This window comes from Stenella coeruleoalba, assembly GCF_951394435.1.
Source record: "Stenella coeruleoalba genome assembly, chromosome: 3".
NCBI classification, from domain to species: domain Eukaryota; kingdom Metazoa; phylum Chordata; class Mammalia; order Artiodactyla; family Delphinidae; genus Stenella; species Stenella coeruleoalba.
Window position 1 is genome coordinate 132,549,819 of NC_137148.1, and position 20,229 is coordinate 132,570,047.

The 20,229-nt window shown below is 44.0% G+C and overlaps 1 protein-coding gene across 2 annotated transcripts in view; it reads left to right on the forward strand.

Annotated features, from left to right (window-relative positions):
• The window catches only part of CYFIP2 (cytoplasmic FMR1 interacting protein 2), a 113,459-nt gene extending 97,862 nt beyond the window's left edge, over positions 1 to 15,597 (forward strand). For both annotated transcript variants that reach the window (XM_079916544.1, XM_079916545.1), the window contains 5 exons: positions 1,568 to 1,640; positions 2,106 to 2,200; positions 7,708 to 7,946; positions 9,496 to 9,643; positions 11,895 to 15,597. In XM_079916544.1, coding sequence (XP_079772670.1) covers positions 1,568 to 1,640; positions 2,106 to 2,200; positions 7,708 to 7,946; positions 9,496 to 9,643; positions 11,895 to 12,062 — 723 coding nt within the window. In that variant the 3' untranslated portion in view covers positions 12,063 to 15,597. The remainder of the gene's footprint in view (positions 1 to 1,567; positions 1,641 to 2,105; positions 2,201 to 7,707; positions 7,947 to 9,495; positions 9,644 to 11,894) is intronic.
• The last annotated feature ends 4,632 nt before the right edge of the window (positions 15,598 to 20,229 follow it).

Sequence of the window (20,229 nt, forward strand, 5' to 3'; positions counted from 1 at the left end):
GCAAGGCTGGTTCATCATTCAAAAATCAATCCATATAGGGACTTCCCTGGTGGTGCAGTGATTAAGAATCCACCTGCCAATGCAGGGGACACAGGTTCGAGCCCTGGTCCGGGAAGATCCCACATGCCGCGGAGCAGCTAAGCCTGTGTGCCACACTACTGAGCCAGCGCACCACAACTACTGAAGCCCGCGTGCCTAGAGCCTGTGTTGCACAACAAGAGAAGCCACGGCAATGAGAATCCTGCACACCACAATGAAGAGTAGCCCCTGCTCGCCGCAACTAGAGCAAGCCCACGTGCAGCAATGAAGACCCAATGCAGCCAAAAATAAATTTAAAAAATTAAAAAAAAAATCAATCCATGTAATTCACCATGTTAATGAATGAAGAGTAGCCTGAATAATCAATAGGCAAGTTTTCAGATTATATGATGAATCAAAGGATCTAAGCTTAGACATAGCAGTAAAGACCAAGTTACTTAATTTACTGGTTTGGGGAGGAATAGATTAATTAAGAAAGTGAGGAAATTTCCCCTCTGGCTAAGAAACTGAGAATGACAGTCAGATCAAGCAGGTCTCTCTGGAGAGTTCAGTTGTCCTCCTTCTGTCATCCTGACTTCAAAGACTGAGGGAGTTTAGGGGTTTCTTTCTTGAGCAGCTGGCCTGCTAGATTTCCAGGATGGCCATGTTCTACCCATGCCTGGTTTAGGAAGCCAAGGGCCCTCACAATCCTAATTTTCTCAAGATTCTTTAGAAGCCAAGAGTATCAGAGTTGAATGAAGGCTGGATCTTACCTAATCCAGATCCCCACACAGTTTAAAGAAGAGAAACCAAGACCCGTGGAGGGTGGCTCGTGTAGGTCCCCTTCCCCGTCACTGAAATCCAGTGATCATGAGCTGGTCCTGGTACAGTAAGCCCATTTGACCATATCTTCCAGGCCTGTCCTCCCCCAAACTTTCTCCTCCAGGCTTTGTAGTACACGTTTGCTTTTAGCCTTTACTTTTATGCATAAAGAGTCCCCATCAAAACCTGTCTGGGTCCTAGTCCCTCTTCCCTCACCAGTTGGAGTCTGGGGTGGAGAAAAGCAACCAGACCCAGGCCTTCACACAGAGGCATCCTGTATGACTGGATTGGAGGATTGGTCTAGCTACCTGCTTTGAGCCCATAGGCCTCACAGCCAACCAGATGAACATAGTCTGGGTCCATCATCTCTATTTGATCCCACTGCCACTTTGAATTCTTTCAACAAATTCCTTATAAGATTGTAATGAAAATGTACTGCACACTCATTATGTCCAGGGTCTGTGCTATGAGGCTATACGTTCTCTCACTTCATCCTCACAGTAACCCATTAAAATAGGTACTGTTCTCATCCTCATTTTGCAGATAAATGAATAGGCTCAGAGAGGTTAAGCAACGTGCTTAAGATCCCACAGCTAGTTAAGTAGAAGTGTTAGGATTTGAACCCAGGTCTGGCTGACTCCAGTGTTCAAGCTTTTAGTAATGAAAATTCTTTCTGATTTAAAATAAAAATGGTTTTCTCTTTCTTTCCCTCCTTCTCTGTTTTCAGTCTCAGGAGGAAGTCTGTGATTTGCTCCATGCTGCACCCTTCCAAAACATCTTGCCTAGAGTCTACATCAAAGGTAAGAAACCACTGCCAGCAGCTGAATGGCCAGTCTGAATTTGCACCTCATGCTCACTTAATCCCAATAAACTCAGATGTGCAGTCAGAAACGGAGAAGTTGAGAGCTTTGGACAGCTATTGGGCAGTCACAGAATTGGAAATGTGTGCTCCAAATGCTCCAGGCCTTGGTCCTTCTAGAATATCCCTAGTAAGTTGCTGTCTAGCTTGGTTGGTCTAAATCCTTCAAGTGATGGGGAACTCACCACCCCATGAGGTAGATGATTCCACTGTTGGGCACAGATAATAGAACATTTTCCTTGTAGTGAGTCCTGATCACACTTGCCAGAACCAGGGAAAACAGTTCTACACGCTCCATCCAAGTGCTGGAATACAAATACGTCACCAGGTCCTCTGAGAGCTCTTCCTTCCCCATTTCCCCCGGTGTGACCTGGATCTCATTTTCTGCCTACTGTTCCTTTTGCAGAGGGGGAGCGTTTGGAGGTCCGGATGAAACGCCTGGAAGCCAAGTACGCGCCACTTCACCTGGTCCCTCTGATAGAGCGGCTGGGGACCCCTCAGGTACGATCCTCCTATCACGGACTCGGAGAACCAAAAGGAACTTTAGAGGGAGAGAGAGCATTTGGTCCAACCTCCTCATTGTACAGATGGGGAAACTGAGGCCCAGAGAGAGAAACAGAAAGTCTAACAGCACACAGCCTGTTAGTGGCAAGGGCAGGTCTCGAATGAGTTTTGTTGACTGTCAGGCCTGCACCCAGTATCATCTATCCTGCCAAGAAAGAAGGAAGTCAGACAAGTATCTGTCACTCCCCGTTAGGTATTAAGAATTCTGCTGAGTTATCTCTCAGAATTAGAACCGTACGCCCTGTGAACCGGCAGTTCATCTCTGGGTATCTTTGCTAAAAAAAACTCTTACAGGAACACAAGATGTTTACCACGGCATTGTTTGTTAAAGCAAAAAACTGGAAACAACCTAAATGTCAGTCAGTAGAGTGTTGACTAAATAAAATGTGGTAAAATCATTCAAATGATGAATACCTGCTACATAATAATGAAAAGAAAAAAATCAGATCTAGATGCATCAGTGTGGACAGACCATAAACACATGGTTAGGTGAATAAAGCAAGTTGCACTACAGGTCATGGAGTGTGATGCTATTTGTATTTTTTTTAAACACATATCAAAAAACCATATTAAGTAAAACTTTTCCTAGGAAATGAAAAACACCCAGTTCATAATGGTGGCAACCTCTGAAGAAAGATGAAAGGGACAGAGATGGGTGGGGAGATCAAAGAAGGCAGCTTTATCTGTAATGTTCTAATATTTTTGAAGGTGAATGAGCTCAGGTGTTAAATCTGTAATTAAAGCTCATTTTTACAAACCTGAACATGGAGATGAGTAAAACAGGACCCCTGCCTTTGGAGAACTCACAAACCGTGCAGGCAGTCAGGAAAGAAGACACTTTGGAGGGGGAAAGGGATGAAACAAACAGCATGTGCTGTCTCCTTTCAAGTTGATTCAAGTTGAATCAAGCATTTGGTGGTGGGGCAGGGCACGGATCAGGGTAGGAATTCAGGAAGAAGAGAAAACAGGGCACTGCAGCGAGACAAGCCAGTATGGCTTGTTCTGTTCCACAAAACCCAAAACCGACTGTTTAAAAGGTTTAGGATTCAGATCCGCTCTTGGACTAGCATCCCTAAGGTCCTCTCTCCTATCATCACAAAAGCTCATGAATCAGAAGAATTCTCATCCTCCGCAGAGGGCGGAAGGCGGCCTCTTCTCTCGCAAAACGTGGCAAGTGTTGGAGCCCATGACAGGGCCCCATCTGCCCAGGTGTCACACTGATGAGCAGCCCCAGCCACACCCCCTGCAGGCCACCCACCTCCTACTGAAAACAGTGACTAAACACTTAGTGACATTTGGGTTGTTTAGTCACCACAGAGAGAATGTAGATACTGTAAAATGTGCACATTTTCTTTTTTGGCCTTCCGGGGCTGAACACAGGAGATCCTCTAAAGATTGCCTTCTAGGGAGAAATCCCCCAAGCCAGCGACATATAAATGTGTCTGCTCCACTGTTGGTGTCATCCTACAAGAATCTGGCCTCTCACACCCAGGCTTCGGCATGTGTTTCCACTTAGAAGTCTGTGAATTCCTTCCCTGTTCTGATGAACACTATTTCCTTGGGACTGATAGAAATCTCAATTTGTCAAATGCTGATGTTTAACAAACAAAAGCCTAGACATTCTGCCGGAGAGGAAATGCCCGTTTTATAAGTCTCCCAGCCCTTAAGAAATAGTCCAAAACTTAGTCCTCCTGTAGACCAGAGAAACATTTTTAAAATATGAACGTCCAAGCTTGCTGGGGTTCAGGGAACTCACATAACTTCTAGGTCGGTGACAGGGAAATTCTGCTACATGTTTAATGTTGGGAGAGTTTAACTGTATTGCATTGCTTGTATTTGTTTCTAGGAAAAATTGAGGTGACCTGGTTTGTTGCCCAGTGCTATCATGAATTAACGTTCTGTCAGGGAGTTGAAGGACTCCTCTTTCCAGCTTTACCCCTGAATTGTTGCATAATCTAGTGCTAGACATTTAATATCTTGGTCTTTGTTTTCCCATCTATAAAATGGGCGAATAGCTGTTTTGTCTTTTTAGCTGAGCTGCCTTTCACAATCACTGTGATAAACAAATAAGTAAAAAGCTTCTAAAAAACAGAAAGGAAAGAGCGAGCATGGAGATATTTTTCTCCAAAGTAACCTAAATGTAATCAAAGTACTCCATGCAGAAATATGTTTCCACATGATTTCACAGATGCTTTTTCTATACCCTTGTTAACTCAGAAAAGAATGGCAGAAAGAGAGAGAAAAAAATTCCCCACTGAGTGGAACAGAAATGGCTAAAATTTATGTTAAATATACACACATAGTATATATATATATATATATATATATATATATATATATATATATATATATATGAAACACAAAGTCACAGATTGAGGGTGTATGCAACAAACAATCTTCAGTGCACTTTTTCAGATTAGAAGGACACTCATATCAAAAGAAAAAAGAGGGCTTCCCTGGTGGCGCGGTGGTTAAGAATACGCCTGCCAGTGCAGGGGACACGGGTTTGAGCCCTGGTCCAGGAAGATCCCATATGCCATGGAGCAACTAAGCCCGCGTGCCGCAACTACTGACCCAGCGCTCTAGAGCCCGCAAGCCACAACTACTGAGTCCGCGTGCCACAGCTACTGAAGCCTGAGTGCCTAGAGCCCGTGCTCTGCAACAAGAGAAGCCGCCGCAATGAGAAGCCCACGCACCGCAACGAAGAGTAGCCCCCGCTCACGGCAACTAGAGAAAGCCCATGTGCAGCAACAAAGACCCAATGCAGCCAAAAATAAATAAATAAATAATTAAAAGCAAAAAGAAAGAAAAAAGGGCATGAAAGAAAACTCACAGCCTAAGAAATATAAATGCCAGCAAACAGGAGAAAAAGTGTTCCGCTTTACCAGTGATCAATGAAACGTGAAAGAGAAGGATATAGCTCTTCATTTCGCAAGTTGGCTAAGAACTTTTCTTCATGATAATGAAGTAACTGCTAAAGGCACAAGGAACAGACTTGACACAGACAGGTGTACAGTGGTTCAGCTTTTCTTGGGACTAATTTGTCACTATGTAACAAAAGCCTTTTAAAACTGCTTATACTCTTTGACTGAACAGTTCTAGGATTTTATCCTAAGAAGATAACCAGAGAGAAGCTCAAAAAGTGTAATATATAAGGATAATTACTTACGAGTTGTCTATAATGATGAAAACTTGCGAGCAATTTAAAATAACCAACAGGAATAGAGAACTAAGTAAATGACGTATGTCAATGGCCATTTTATGTAGCCATTAAAAAACCATATTACTGAATATACTAAAGGAAATTTATTTTTAGTACCAGTATCTTAAGAGAAAAAAACAATGTAGATAGTGTGACCCAAACTGTGTTAAAATAGATACATATACACGCTCACATACATAAACACAAATAAATCATACATAAGTATTTTAAGAAAGCTCATCTGTGGGTGATGGGATTTATGGGAGATTTTTATTTTCTTATAACATTTTTACAATTTTTTTTTCCAGATTTTACTCTTGTAGCTCATAGGAAAACCCATAAAGGTAAACAGTTTTTCAGGAAAGGGGCAAAGCCCCTAACCATTTCAGTCAAGGCCCTTTGGTTGGCTCTGATTGGGGGGGGGGTCATTAGAGTTCAAAATCTGTCTGCAGGTTTATAAACCCTGTTGCTAATTCTTTAGATCCTCCCACAGTTGTCAGGCCCTGAGGACTGATACAGACTAACTAAATGCACAGGTTAACTAGTAAGCCAGAACTCTCTGTATTAATTTCTGAAGGAGAATAATCATGGCTCGAGAACAGACGTGGGTTCTTTATTTACTGAGCATCTTCGCTGTACCAGGCACTCTCTTTCTAAAGTGGAGAGCCCTGTCAGGGTCCAGATACTACCACAGGGAGTTGCCTGGTGAGAACAGAGTCAAGCACTGGGGTCAGGGTTTTTGAAAAGAAGTATTTCTAGCTAACTGTGGCAGCTTCTCTGCGCTGGAGCGATCTTTCTCTGCCACCAGAATCAAGATGAGTCACCGTGAATCAGGGTTCCCTCTTGTGTTCGAAACACAGGTCGTAAGCTCTTCTTCCCCAATTCACGTTTTTCGTCCTAGACTTCTTTCAGTTTATAGCTGTCATGACAGCTACACTCCTGACCCACATTCCTAAAGGGCTCCAGCGCTGGTGTTTCCTGATTTACTTCCCTTCATGGATTAATTTAATTGAGGCCGCCCTCTTTCTAGGGGCTGTAGGGTGTGGGGAGCGTGCAGGGAGCAAGCAGGCAGACTCCACCCAGCCACACTGTACACTGAGCTCTCGGGCGCGCCCGCCCTCTGGGGAACTGATCCCAGGAGTGCCCTGTGGACCTCTCTGTCTCTGAAGCCGGCCCTCTTAAGCTTTGTCCCTAGATTTGGAGATTGTACTTGGACCTTAGATGTTAATATCTGTTATCCTTGCACATGGCTTTGAGACCTCGACCCCTAGATATTTTCTGCTCCTGCAGACGGTAATGTGTTTTGAAGTACTAGTCTAGCTGGCTGATTATTAGAGACGTAGTAACCAGATGCCATATGAGAAACCAGTTTAAATTATTAAGGAAGATTGTTAACAGTGGTCAGAGAACTTGGAGGAATAACCTGTAAAATCAGCGACAAATTTTTAAGAGTAACATATGCTTATATGCACATTCAACTGTACAGAAGTATTTATAGTAAAAAGTGAAAACCCCACCTGCTTCTCCAAGCCCATCTGTTCCCACAACTGATGTTAATCCTTCTAGAATGTTTTACACTCTCACCCCCCCACACACATACATGCGTACAGTTTTGTGTGTCTGTCTGTGGGATTGTGTTACTGATGTCTTTTAATAGGATTGTAGTACACGTCCTCTTCTGCAACTTGCTCTATTCACTTAACAATTTAATCCACAGCTCTAGACTACTAGGATTCAAATCCCAACTTTTCCACTCACTGACTGCCTCTCTGAACCTCAGTTTCTTCTTCAATAAAATGGGGATAATAATGGCATCTTCTTCATGGGGTTTATGTAAGGAGTAAATAAGGTAAGTACTTAACGAATGCATAGAACAGGGCCTGGTGTGTTACACACACAGTGAGTGTGTGCTAGTAGTCGTAACAGTACAGTAGTAGCAATAGTACTAGTAGTAGCATCATCTCAGTCTTTTCAAAGGCTACCTAGCATTTCATTATATAGGTGGATTGAAATTTTTTTATACTATTCCTCTAGCAATGGCTCCTCGATTTTACTTACCCCAAGACTTCCCCCTGCGATTGAACTCAGGTTTATAAAGTTAGTGCCCTGCTCTGGGCAAGACCTCAGTTCTGGTGAATGAATTACAGATGCAGCCAGCTCTGGGGTTTGGGAATATCGGGTGAGAGGTAGAAAATGGGGTCTGAGGTGTGACTGGCAGGTGTATGTACTCTCCCGTTCCCAGCAAATCGCCATCGCTCGGGAGGGCGACCTCCTGACCAAGGAGCGGCTGTGCTGCGGCCTGTCCATGTTCGAGGTCATCCTGACCCGCATCCGGAGCTACCTGCAGGACCCCATCTGGCGGGGCCCCCCGCCCACCAACGGCGTCATGCACGTCGACGAGTGCGTGGAGTTCCACCGGCTGTGGAGTGCCATGCAGTTCGTCTACTGCATCCCCGTGGGGACCAACGAGTTCACAGCTGAGTGAGTAGCCCCAGGGAAGGTGGGGTCGCCCCTCCAACCTGCTCATCCCCCACCCGAAGAGCCATCAGGCAGCCAGAGCTCAACCAGAAAGGAGGGCAGGGGCGGGGTTGTCCAACAACGGTTTGTTGAGCACGTGCTGTATGTCGATCAGGGTTCTAGGTGCCGGACATGCATCTGTGCAGAGCAAAAGTAGACAGTTCCTGGTATGTGGGGTTGACAGGGCCAAGAGAAGACTAGAAAATAGATATAAGGTGCATCGAATGAGGTCCCTTGGCAGCGAGGGCAGGAAGGACAACAGATGCCCATGAAGAGAGACAAGTGGATTATAGGAATTTAATTCACAGACGACAGCTGAGCTGGAACACTGCTTAGGATTCAGCTCTTAGAGGGGAGAAGGGGACCCCACAGGGAAGGCTCCAAGTGGTTGAAGACAGACATGGAGTGTGTGCACATCGGGGCCTTGGACCTCTCAGGGCCTGTCTTCACGGGACTAGAAGCTGGGCCTATGGAAGGGGCGGGGGGGGGGAGCTCTGGCGAGGGCTTGGTATTAAGATCTCACCGCCCACCCCAGCAGAGCTCCAGGGGTCGTAGAACAGAGACAGGCTCCCCTGGCAGAAGGTGGGCCCCACCTTGCTCATGAGGCCTCTGCTCCTAAAAAGCAGGGGTGCCTTTGAGAGGAACCCAGTCCTGTTCTCAGAGAAGACAGAAGCAGAGCCCCATTCTCCCGTCACTCACCCAGCTACACAGCAAGAGCAGAGTGGTGAAGAGGGCAGACAAGGCCTGCCCTCCAGGAGCCAGGAGCTCTGGAGGAAACACGCACAGGGGCCAGAGAGGCCTCCCCGAGAGAGTGGTGCTGGGAGTGGGACGGGAAGGCTGTTTCCAGAGCAGCTGCACTTTCCGCGACAGCGGTGGGGAAGCTGGGAAACCTTCCCAGTGGGCTGCGCTGCATTCAGGGGCGAGCGATCCAGCCAAGAGATGCCCCACGGCCTCCCAGATTGCCCAGGTGGCTGTTGAGAGTTGGGGGCGTGCAGGCTGGGCTTCACCAGACCCAAGAGGACTGGCAGCCCTGCACACCAGCAGCGTCTGTTCATGCCCCATCGTGTCCCTCCCCCACCCCCAGTCCCTGCCCTCTCCACCTACACTGGCCAGCTGGTCTCCTGGTTTGAAACCACCCTTCCCCTCCCAGGTGTTCTCTGGTTCCTTTCCAGAGCCAAGACAGAGCTTCATCAGAATTCTAACTGGCTACATATATCTCAAAGACTGGTTGGATTTTTTTTCTTGCAAATTTGTCTTCTTCAAAGCTGATTTTTCTTACATTAGTGGAGTGACAGACTGACACCTCTTTATGGCTAGCAGGGCTTATAATATAACCACAGTCCCAGGAACAAATGAGTCTACACTCACAGCTTCCCTTGTACCCCTTCTACAGATTAAGAGAATTGGCCCAGAGGTGAGCCAGCTCACTAGCTGTACTGCTGGTCCAAGATGAGGGTCCCTTCCCCCTCTGCCTCCTGCTTCTCACTCCAGCTGCTTCCTCTCCCACTCCCAGGCAGTGTTTCGGAGATGGCCTGAACTGGGCTGGCTGCTCCATCATCGTCCTGCTGGGCCAGCAGCGTCGCTTCGACCTGTTCGACTTCTGCTACCACCTGCTGAAAGTACAGAGGCAGGACGGGAAGGATGAAATCATTAAGAATGTGGTAAGCAGCTCGTGGCTGGGTCCTGGGAGTGGGGGCCAGGCCTGACCAGCAGGTCTTTCATCGGCAGAGGAGGGGGAGCTGCTTATGGAGGCCAGCTCCCCACACCGCAGCAGGTAGGTACGGAGACATTCAGCAGCTGGTGACCTTCTCGTAAGAAGCCGTGAGTCACTGGCTCGTAACCCACTGGGATGAATCACGTCACCCCGCAGGGCAGGGCCAGCCTCCAGACCTGAAACACACCTTCCCTGTGCCAGTCAGACTCTGCTAATGCTGCTTCGTCATCTGCACAAACTCTGACAGAACACGAAAGTTGTGCAGCCACGGGGATGGGATGAGCGCCGCTGTCGTGTGTCGGGTAGGCAAGGCTGCTGCGGGAGCATCAAGAAGGGCTGTCTAAAGCAGGCTGAGGGGCTGGGCAGGGGCCTCAGAAGGCTCCCCTAGAGGCGATGCTTGGGCAAAGTCCAGAATGACCCGCTGCAAATAGCCAGGCAGAAAATGGGGTGCGGGATGGGGAGAATGTTCTAGGCAGAGGGAACAGCTAGAGCAAAGGCACAGAGGCATGAAGATGTATGGCTGGAACAGAGGGTGGGTCTGCAGGACCTGCTGAGAGGAGAAAGAGGCAGGAGCCACCTCAAAGGTTTTTTGTTTGCTTTGAGGTAGAACATACGTTACATAAAATTTGCTGTTTTAGCTATCTTTAACTGTTTACTGCATTAAATTCACTCACCTTGTTACGCAACCATCACCACCTCCATCTTCAGAACTTTTCATCTTCCCCAGCTGAAACTCTGTGCCTAGGAAACAGTAACTCGCCATTCTCCCTCCCCTCAGCCTCTGGTAACCACCCTTCCACCTTCTTTCTCTGTGAGTTTGACTGCTCTAGAGGTACTTCGTATAAGTGGAATTCTCACTCGGCATAATGTGTTCAAGGCTCACCCTGTTGTAGCATGTCAGTATTTCCTTCCTTTAAAGGCTGAATAATATTCCATTGTACGTATACACCGCATTTTGTTTATCCATTCGTCTGTCGATGGACGCTTGAGTTGCTCCCGCATTTTGGCTGTTGTGAATCGTGCTGCTGTGATCATGAGTGTACAAATAACTGTTCAAGACCCTGCTTTCATTGCTTTGGGGTATATACCTAAAATTGGAATTGCTGGATCATGTGGTAATTCTGATTTTAATGTTTTGAGGACCACCATACTGTTTTCCATAGTGACCACACCATTTTACATTCCCACCAGCAATGCACAGGAGTTCCAATTTCTCTGTATCTTCCCCAGCACTTGTTATTTTCTGTGTATCTTTGGAAATAGCCATTTTAATGTGTGTGAAGTGGTATCTCATTGTGGTTTTGATTCACATTTCCTTAGCAATTAGTGATATTAGCATCTTTTCATGTGCTTATTGGCTATGTGTTTATCTTCTTTGGAGGAATGTCTATTCAGGTGTTTTGCTCACTGTTTAGTTGGGTCATTTGGCTTGTTTTTGTTTGTTTGTTTGTTTTGCTGTTATTTAATTGCAGGTGTTCTTTCTATATTCTGGGTATTAATCCCTTATCAGATATATGATTTGAAAATGTTTTCTTTCATTCTTTGGGTCGCCTTTTCACTCTGTTGATAGTGTCCTTTAATGCAAATAAGTTTTTAATTTTGATGTATTCCAATTTATTATTTATTACCTGTGCTTTGGTGTCATATCCAAGAAATCATTGCCAAACTCAATGTCGTAACGCTTTTCCTCTGTTTTCTTCTAAGAGTTTTAAAGTTTTCACTCTCATGTTTAGGTCTTTAATCCATTTTGAGCTAATGTTTTGTATATGGTGTAAAGTAAGAATCCAACTTCTTCTGTGTGTGGATATCCAGTTTTCCCAGCACCGTCTATTGAGAAGACCATTCTTTTTCCATTGAATGTTGTGGGCACCCTTGTCAGAAATCATTTGACCATATATGAAAGGGTTTATATCTGGGCTGTCTGTTTCATTGGTCCATTTGTCTGTCTTCATGCTAGAACCACATGTTTTGATTACTGCAGCTTTGTGGTAAGTTTTGAAACTCAAAGCGTTTTATGGTCAAGTTCACATTTCACTGTCAAGCTCTGGGCACCCATAGAAGGCCTTTAAGCAAGAGAGTGGCATGATCATTGAAGCATCAGGACCCTGGACCCCACCCTCAACTGAATTCTTCCCTTTCTCTTGATTTCTCTGTCCCCTCCTCCCATCCCTAACCTGCACGTCCCTGTCCTTCTACAGCCCCTGAAGAAGATGGCAGACAGGATCAGGAAGTACCAGATCTTGAACAATGAGGTTTTTGCCATCCTGAATAAGTACATGAAGTCCGTGGAGACGGACAGTTCCACTGTGGAGCATGTGCGCTGCTTCCAACCACCCATCCACCAGTCCCTGGCCACCACCTGCTAGGCGGAAGGTCCTGCAAACCCTCGACCTGGAGGAGAAGCAGGAGAGAGAAAGCCACAACCAGCCTGCAACAGGGTCCAACCCTGTGTGGGATGGACCTGGAAGGAAACAAGAACCTCCCCAAACACATCTGCACCTCCTGAGGGCTGGGCCTGTGCATGCTCTCCCACAACATCTCCATGGTGGTTTCTCCATAGTGTAAATGGAAAAAAAAAAAAAAGAAAAGAAACAGGGCAGTGTATGCTTTTTTCTTTTTTACTTTTTTTTCCCTCAGCTGTGTTAAGAGCCCTAGTTTTACCCTTTCTCCATCTCGTGGTCCCCTACATCTGTGGTTGCTTCCCAAGACCTCCTCCTCAGATGGAGACCTCCAACCCAATGCCCACGTGCCACCCCAGGACTGAAGTCTTAGAGATGGAGAAAAGAGTGTGGTGATGCCCCAAGATGTCAGCCTGGCCATGCTTCCACTTCCTAGCATCTTCACCTCCTCTGGTTCCCTCCCTCCACTTCCCAAGATGGCATCTTCTTCTGCTCTGGACGCCAGGGATTCTACCACCAAGAATACTCCTGGACCAGGCGCTGAGAGCCATGGTGAATGGGAGACGAGGTTCCTGGTATTGGTACCATGGTAGATGGTGTTGTGGTGTTGCCTTTGACCTTCCATGGACTCCCAAAACCACATTCTGACTCCCCTCTCAGGGCACTCCTAGAGAGAATTCAGAAATGCATTCACAACTGGAATGGGTGAGTAGAATTGGGGTAAGAAGATGGTCAGAACCGCTATGTAGAAGCAGTATTTAAGAACACAGCCAGGGATTCCATAGTTCAAAACAGAAAGCTATTAGACCACCTCATCTGCTTGATGGTGAGAGGGTCCTTTATTCATTGAGCAAATGCTTAGTGAGCACCAAGTTGCACAGGGTAATGGACACTGGGGCTACAGCTTTGAACAGGCCAGGCATGCACTGCCCACAGCATTAGCCAGCGACCAAATTAGGGGCCACTTCTTGGCACAGAATCTCTCATCAAGGAAAACTGCCACAAGAAAGAAAATATTAAAGGGTTATTTTAATAGAAGCCAGAAACATCTTGGGGTCAAGGAGGTAAGGAATATAAATAATACTTGTCAACGAGCTTTTAATACCAAAATATACCCCAAAGAGGAATCCTGTTCTAGTGAATCAGGACTTTTGTTGTCCTAGAAGCTGAAAGATTCCGGAGACATTTTATCTTTGGCTGTCAACTTCCTTGATGTTCCTTAACTTAGATTTTGAGGTATGGGGTATATCTCAAAGGGACGTGTCTACTTCCTTTTCCCTGAACCAAAATTCCCTGCAGAATCTCCTACCAAGCATGGGGAGACTGTTTAGAAGGATGGAAGCCTTTGGGAAGTGAATTTCTCATTGCAGAGCACCTCATCATCAAAGGGAATCTGTGACCCTGAGCTTGTAAGAACATATAAAGTGAGACATTGGATATTTCTCCCCCGGCCCAGGAAGGAAAAGAAAGAGAGAAAATAGAACAGTAATGATCTCCTCCCTCAGGGCAGATGAATGGAAATGGTTGCCATTAACCAGATGGCCCACTTCAACCCCATGGCAAGAGCAAAGAAATGTCCATAGCAAGAGGTTTGTGTTACCCACTCATGCTCACCAGGGAGGAGAGGTGGGGCTCGCCAAAGTATGGTCCAAAGGCCACATACATCAGGACCTCCTGAGATTAGCCACGTTTACTGCAGATTCCTGGGCCCCATCTCACACCCATTGATTCTACAGCTCTGGGAGCAGGGTCAAGAAATCTGCACTTGCCACAAGCTGGATTGTTCTGTTGCACATGAAAGTCTGAGGACCACTGCTGTAGAGGCCCCCTGCACTGCTACCCTTGGGCTTTGAGCTCCCTCTGAGCCATGAAAGAAAATATTTGTTGGGAAGGAAAGTGAGTCAGGGTGGAAGCTGTCAGATCCTCCTGTCTGGAGCTGCCACTTCCTATTCTGATTTCTCATTTTTTTCTTCTTGATGACCATAGATGTATGCCAAAGGCAAAAGTGAGGCATTACACGACATGGGAGAACCACCAGGTAAAACTCACCTTCAAAACCCACATAAAATTTCTAAGCTCCAGAGCCTTCCGAGTCTTCACTCCTGTCTGGGAACAGTAGCTGGCTCACTCTCTCAGATTAAGTCTGGCTATTAAGTCCTGGAGATCATTCTAAATCCTTGACCATTGCTTTGCGGAGATTTGGATCACCGGTTGGATGAGATTGCTATTTCAACAGTTCACCCCTCCCACCCTGCATCCATAGCCCTGAATTTGACCCTCTGGGTAGAATCCTATTATCCTCAAGAGATTTGATCCCAGTAAATTGAGGTCTTCACCTTTAAGAGAGACGGTTCATTTCCCTGGCTCACCAGCAGCATCGATTTACGAACACCGAAAGGGTTTAATAATTCTTTCCTTCCTGGTGTTACTGCCCACCCCCACTTTTGATTTTTTGTGTATCTAAGAACCAGGAAAAATAAAAACTTAAGTTTTAAAAGGTTAAAATAAATTCTGTTTCAGAAACTGTCAAATGTACCATATTTGTATTAAGAGTTGTTGGGGATTTTTGTACAATGAATTTACATTTATTTATGGTGACTTATATTTACGCTTGTGATCAAATAATGATGTTAAATTCTTAAATCATATTTGCTATGCAGCTGAAGATGATATTTTGCTTTGTATTTTGGGGTACCTGTGTTGAGTTGATAAACATTTCCATCTCCATTAAAACTGCTTCCAAACTAGTGAAATGAGCATCTTGTCTTGATTCTGGGTCATATTCTAGTCGTCGTTGATCTGTGGAAGGCCACATGAAAACTGATGACTAAGGATACAACCTGAAAGAGAATGGAGGAAGATAAAGATAAAGAAGACAAAGCACATTGCGCCCTAAACTAATGGCTTGTTTTCCTTTCTCACTGGAGGAATTAAATCTTTACAAATTGACTTGCACTGGGCAAGATATCGGAGATGGTGCCTGAGCCTAGGGGATTCATAGTCTGACAGTGTAACTCTACAAACTATATCCCTAGTTTTGTTTTTTGGGTTTTTTGTTGTTGTTGTTGTTATTTGTTTTCTATTTTTTTAATTGAAGTGTAGTTGATTTACAATGTGTTAGTTTTAGGTGTACAGCAAAGTGATTCAGTTATACATATATATCCTTTTACAGATTCTTTTCCATTATAGAGTGTTACAAGGTATTGAATATAGTTCCCTGTGCTATACAGGTGTTTGTTATTTTTCTGTTTTATATATGGTAGTGTGTATCTGTTAATCCCAAACTCCTAATTTATTCCTTCCTCCCTCCCCACATTGGTAATCATAAATTTGTTTTCTATGTCTATGAGTCTGTTTCTGTTTTGTAAATAAGTTCATTTGTATCTTTTTTTTAGATTTCACATATAAGTGAAATCATATGATATTTGTCTTTCTCTGTCTGACTTCACTTAGTATGAAAATATCTTGGTTCATCCATGTTGCTGCAAATTGCACTATTTTGTTCTTTTTACGGTTGAGTAATATTCCATTTTGTGTGTGGGGGTGGGGGGTGGTGAGCGTAAGGTTGGCCAAAAAGTTCATTCGGGTTTTTCCATCAGATCATGTGAAAAACCCAAACGAACTTTTTGGCCAACCCAATATATATACACACACACATATAATATCTTTTTTATCCATTCATCTGTTGATGGACATTTAGGTTGCTTCCATGTCTTGGCGATTATAAATAGTGCTGCTGTGAACATTGGGGTGCATGTGTCTTTTCGAATTAGAGTTTTTGTCTTTTCCGGATATATGCCCAGAAGTGGGATTGCTGGATCATATGGTAACTCTATTTTTAGTTTTTTAAGGAAACTCCATACTGTTTTCCTTATTGGCTGCACCAATTTACATTTCCACCAACAGCATAGGAGGGTTCCCTTCTCTCCACATCCTTGCCAACATGTTATTTTGTGTTCTTTTTGATGATAACCATTCTGACAGGTGTGAGGTGATAGCTCATTGTGGCTTTGATTTGCATTTCCCTGATGATTAGCGATATTGAGCATCTCTTCATGTGCCTGTTGGCCATCAGCATGTCCTCTTTGGAAAAATGTCTGTTCAGTTCTTCTGCCCATTTTTTAATTGGGTTGTTTGTTTTTTTGATGTTGAGTTGTATGAGCTGTTTAGGTGTGTTGGATATTAACCCCTTATGAGTCGTATCATTTGCAAATATCTTCTCCCATTCAGTACGTTGTCTTTTTGTTTTGTCGATGATTTCCTTTGCTGTGCAAAAGCTTATAAGTTTAATTAGGTCCCATTTGTCTACTTTTGGTTTTGTTTCCTTTGCTTTAGGAGACGGAGCCAAAAAAAATATTGCTGCAGTTTATGTCAAAGAGTGTTCTGCCTGTGTTTTCCTCTAGCAGTTTATTGGTCTTACATTTAGGTCTTTAATCCATTTTGAGTTTATGTCTGTATATGGTGTTAGAGAATGTTCTAACTTCATCGTTTTACCTGTAGCTGTCCAGTTTTCCCAGCACCACTTACTGAAGAGACTGTCTTTTCTCCATTGTATATTCTTGCCTCCTTTGTCATAGATGAATTGACCATAAGTGCATGGGTTTATTTCTGGGCTTTCTGTCCTGTTCCATATATATCATTTATCAATATATCCCTAGTTTTAAGAGGAAGCATGGGAACTAATATTTAATGAGGCCTAATGTGTGTGGGCACCATGCTAAATCCCATTCATCCATCCATTCCTTTGAATCAACCACCATCACTTTTTGTGTTATATCCCACCTTTGACAAAGGGGCTATACAGTGTGTTTATTTTCACACAGTTACTAAGTGAAAGCTGGAATATGAACCCAGTTCCAAAGGATGGGCTTTTGCTGTTACACTATAGTAAATTGATCTGCCAGTCTGGACCCCAAAACTAGACTTAGGAATTTGATTACTGGACTTCTGGGGGGCTTTGGGTCAGTAAGATTGAGCTAAGCCTGGTATTAGGAGAGACCCAGCATAGTGGCAAGGAAGTTCCCAGGCTGAAGGCACCTGGAGACCTCTCACACTCATCGGAAAGGATGGCAGTAGAAGATCACTAGAAGGATATGTTTAAGACCAGCACCAGTGCTTGGAGCCTCCTGTGTTACACAGCGCCTGCTTTCCTGAAGACTGCCAACAGAGATGAGTTCTAGGGCATTAGTGGCCCCCACTGCTGCAGCCTGGGAAGCCCTCAAATCTCTTGGGGCCTCAGGTTCCTCATCTTCAAGGTGGACAAAATAATCCAAGGTCCCTTCAAGCTCTGGTTTCCCAATTCTAGGTCATTTCCTACTGGTGTACCTTGAGGAGGCTGACTACTTCACAAGCTCAAAATCTTTCTCAGCCGTGTGTCACCACCTCAAAGGGTTCTCATCATTAGGGCTGGTATATTTGATCTAGTGCCATTGAGCACTGTGAGTCTGGAGAAATGCACAGTGAAAAGAAGATTCCATGTTCAAATAAATTGGGGGAATGCATTGTGCTCTCTCCCCTCTTGAAGGTCAGCAGTGCTGTGACGTCCTGCAGAGCTTAATCAGCCTGGATTAACACCACGTCTCCCAGATGGCTATGACCTGGGACACTCCTTTCTCTGCACCACTAATGATTCCCTCATGAAACATTCTTTGAAAACTCTTGGACTGAGGATGTGGAAATCCATGTTAAGATAGTTTTTTAAATTCCCACAGGAGAAGAACCACTTACACATGGGCAGTCCTGACCTTTGGGCACAATTAGGGAAAGCAGGGACTTGGCAAAGTACTGAAGGAATTCAGGTGGAAAGAGGAAGCATTTTCATGACAGGAGAGCATAGGGTAGTTGAGTGGATTCGCTTGCTAGGGTTGCCATAACGAAATACCACAGACCAGGTGGCTGAAACAACAGAAATTTATTTTCTTACCATTCTGGAGGCTAGAAGTCCAAGATCAAGGTGTCAGCAGGGTTAGTCTCTTCTAAGATCTCTCTCCTTGGCTTACAGATGGCTGTCTTCTCCCTGTGTCTTTACATGGTCTTTCCTCTGTGTCTGTGTCATAATTTCCTAAGGACACCAGTTACATTGAATTAGGGCCCATTTATATGACCTCCTTTTACCTTAATTTCCTCATTAAAGACTCTATCTCCAAATAGAATCCCATTCTGAGGTACTGGGATTTAGGGCTTCAACATATGAGTTGAGTTGGGAGAGAAATTCAACCCATAACAATGGAGAAGAGAATAGATCTGGGAAAGGTGCTGTGTCTGGGGCCCTGGACTGTTTGAAGGCTGGGATGCCATTGCTTGAGAAACACTTCTTGAATGCTAACTATTTTCAAGCCTCCAGATAGAGGCTTGTAGGAAGAGAAAAGACGGCTAGCCTACGATTTGTCTTTTTTTTTTTTAATAAATTTATGTATTTATTTATTTATTTATTTATTTTTGGCTGTGTTGGGTCTTCGTTGCTGTGCACAGGCTTTCTTTTAGTTGCGGCGATCAGGGGCTACTCTTTGCTGTGGTGCACGGGCTTCGCATTGCGGTGGCTTCTCTTGTTGTGGAGCACGGGCTCTCCGCGCATGGGCTTCAGTAGTTGTGGCTCGCGGGCTCAAGAGTGCAGGCTCAGTAGTTGTGGCACACGGGCTTAGTTGCTCTGCGGCATGTGGGATCTACCCAGGCCAGGGCTCAAACCCGTGTCCCCTGTGTTGGCAGGCGGATGCTTAACCACTGCGCCACCAGGGAAGTCCCCGAATTGGCATTTTTAGCTGAAAACCCATGAACGTTTTTTTGTGCCTCATCCAGCGCATAGTTTGAATTTGTGACTAGGAAACTTGGTTACAACTGTGTCTCTAATGTCAGTTTTGGGGGGAACAAAAAAGGTCGTGTACAATATTTTATGGAGCTGTTCAGAGATAGAACATTTGATGAAACACATATCAGATTTTTCATTAAAACCGCTTTTACACACTCGATGAAATTGCTGACAAAATACTGTTAAAGTAATTAGATTTAGTTTAGACAAGGTAAAAAAAAATGCACTAAAAGAGTTCAGTAAGATCACGGAAGTCCTCAAAGAGTGAGCTGTGGTCTTGGGGGGAAGTAAAATTAACTTTGAATTTACAGTCACTATACACTCACTGTGAACTATTGCTTACTATTATTAACATCACAAAAAATCAAGGGCATCTAAATTTGTCTAAGAGGGTCAAAACATATTTTTATAAATTTTAGAGAAACTGGCTTTCCCAAATGAAAATGCATGTGAAATATGCAACAGGAATGGCCTTCCAATGAAATATAAAGATACACAAACAATGAAAGAAAAATATTTTGCATGACTAGGAAGAAGATGATTCACATACAAATAATTCCAAACTAACCTGTTTACAAACTACTTTTTGGCCACTATAGGTCAAAGTATCATCTTGATTGAGGGAGGTCGGAACAAACTGAGCCATGTACTGCTTTTAGGAAGGTTTTCTCATAATATTCCAGAATTGAAAGATTTGAAAGAACAATTCAGGAAATACTGTACCCTCTAGATACTGCTTTAAAAGGCAATGAAAACTGTAATGTAAGGGATTATTTATATAATAAATTTATTTAATAAGATGCGAATGTTGTGTAATATTTTCTGTAATAATAATTATACATGACCCCAAGAGTAGTTGAATGTGTATAAAATGCATAGTTCGTTTTCTGAATCTAAGTGTTGCTTTAAAAACCTTATTGATAATTTCAGGTGCTACCCCTTATCAGAACAGAATTTCTTCATATTGAAATCAATTTAAAAATTCTGAGTTTTAATGACTCAAGGAAGGTTGTCTAATTTGACATTACTGACAATAGAATACAAATTATATAAAAATCTTGACGATAGAGAGTAGATTTTAAGTGTTCTTACCACACCCACCCCCCCAAAAAAGGTAACTATGTGAGGTAATGGATGTGTTAATTAACTTGACTGTGATGATCATTTCACAGTACACTCATATATCAAAACATTTTGTACACCTTGAATATGTAAAATTTTATTTTCAGTTGTACCTCAATAAAGGCAGGAGCAGAGGGAATCTTTGTTTTTTAATTGAAGTATAGTTGATTAACAATATTATATTAGTTTCAGGTTTACAGCATAGTG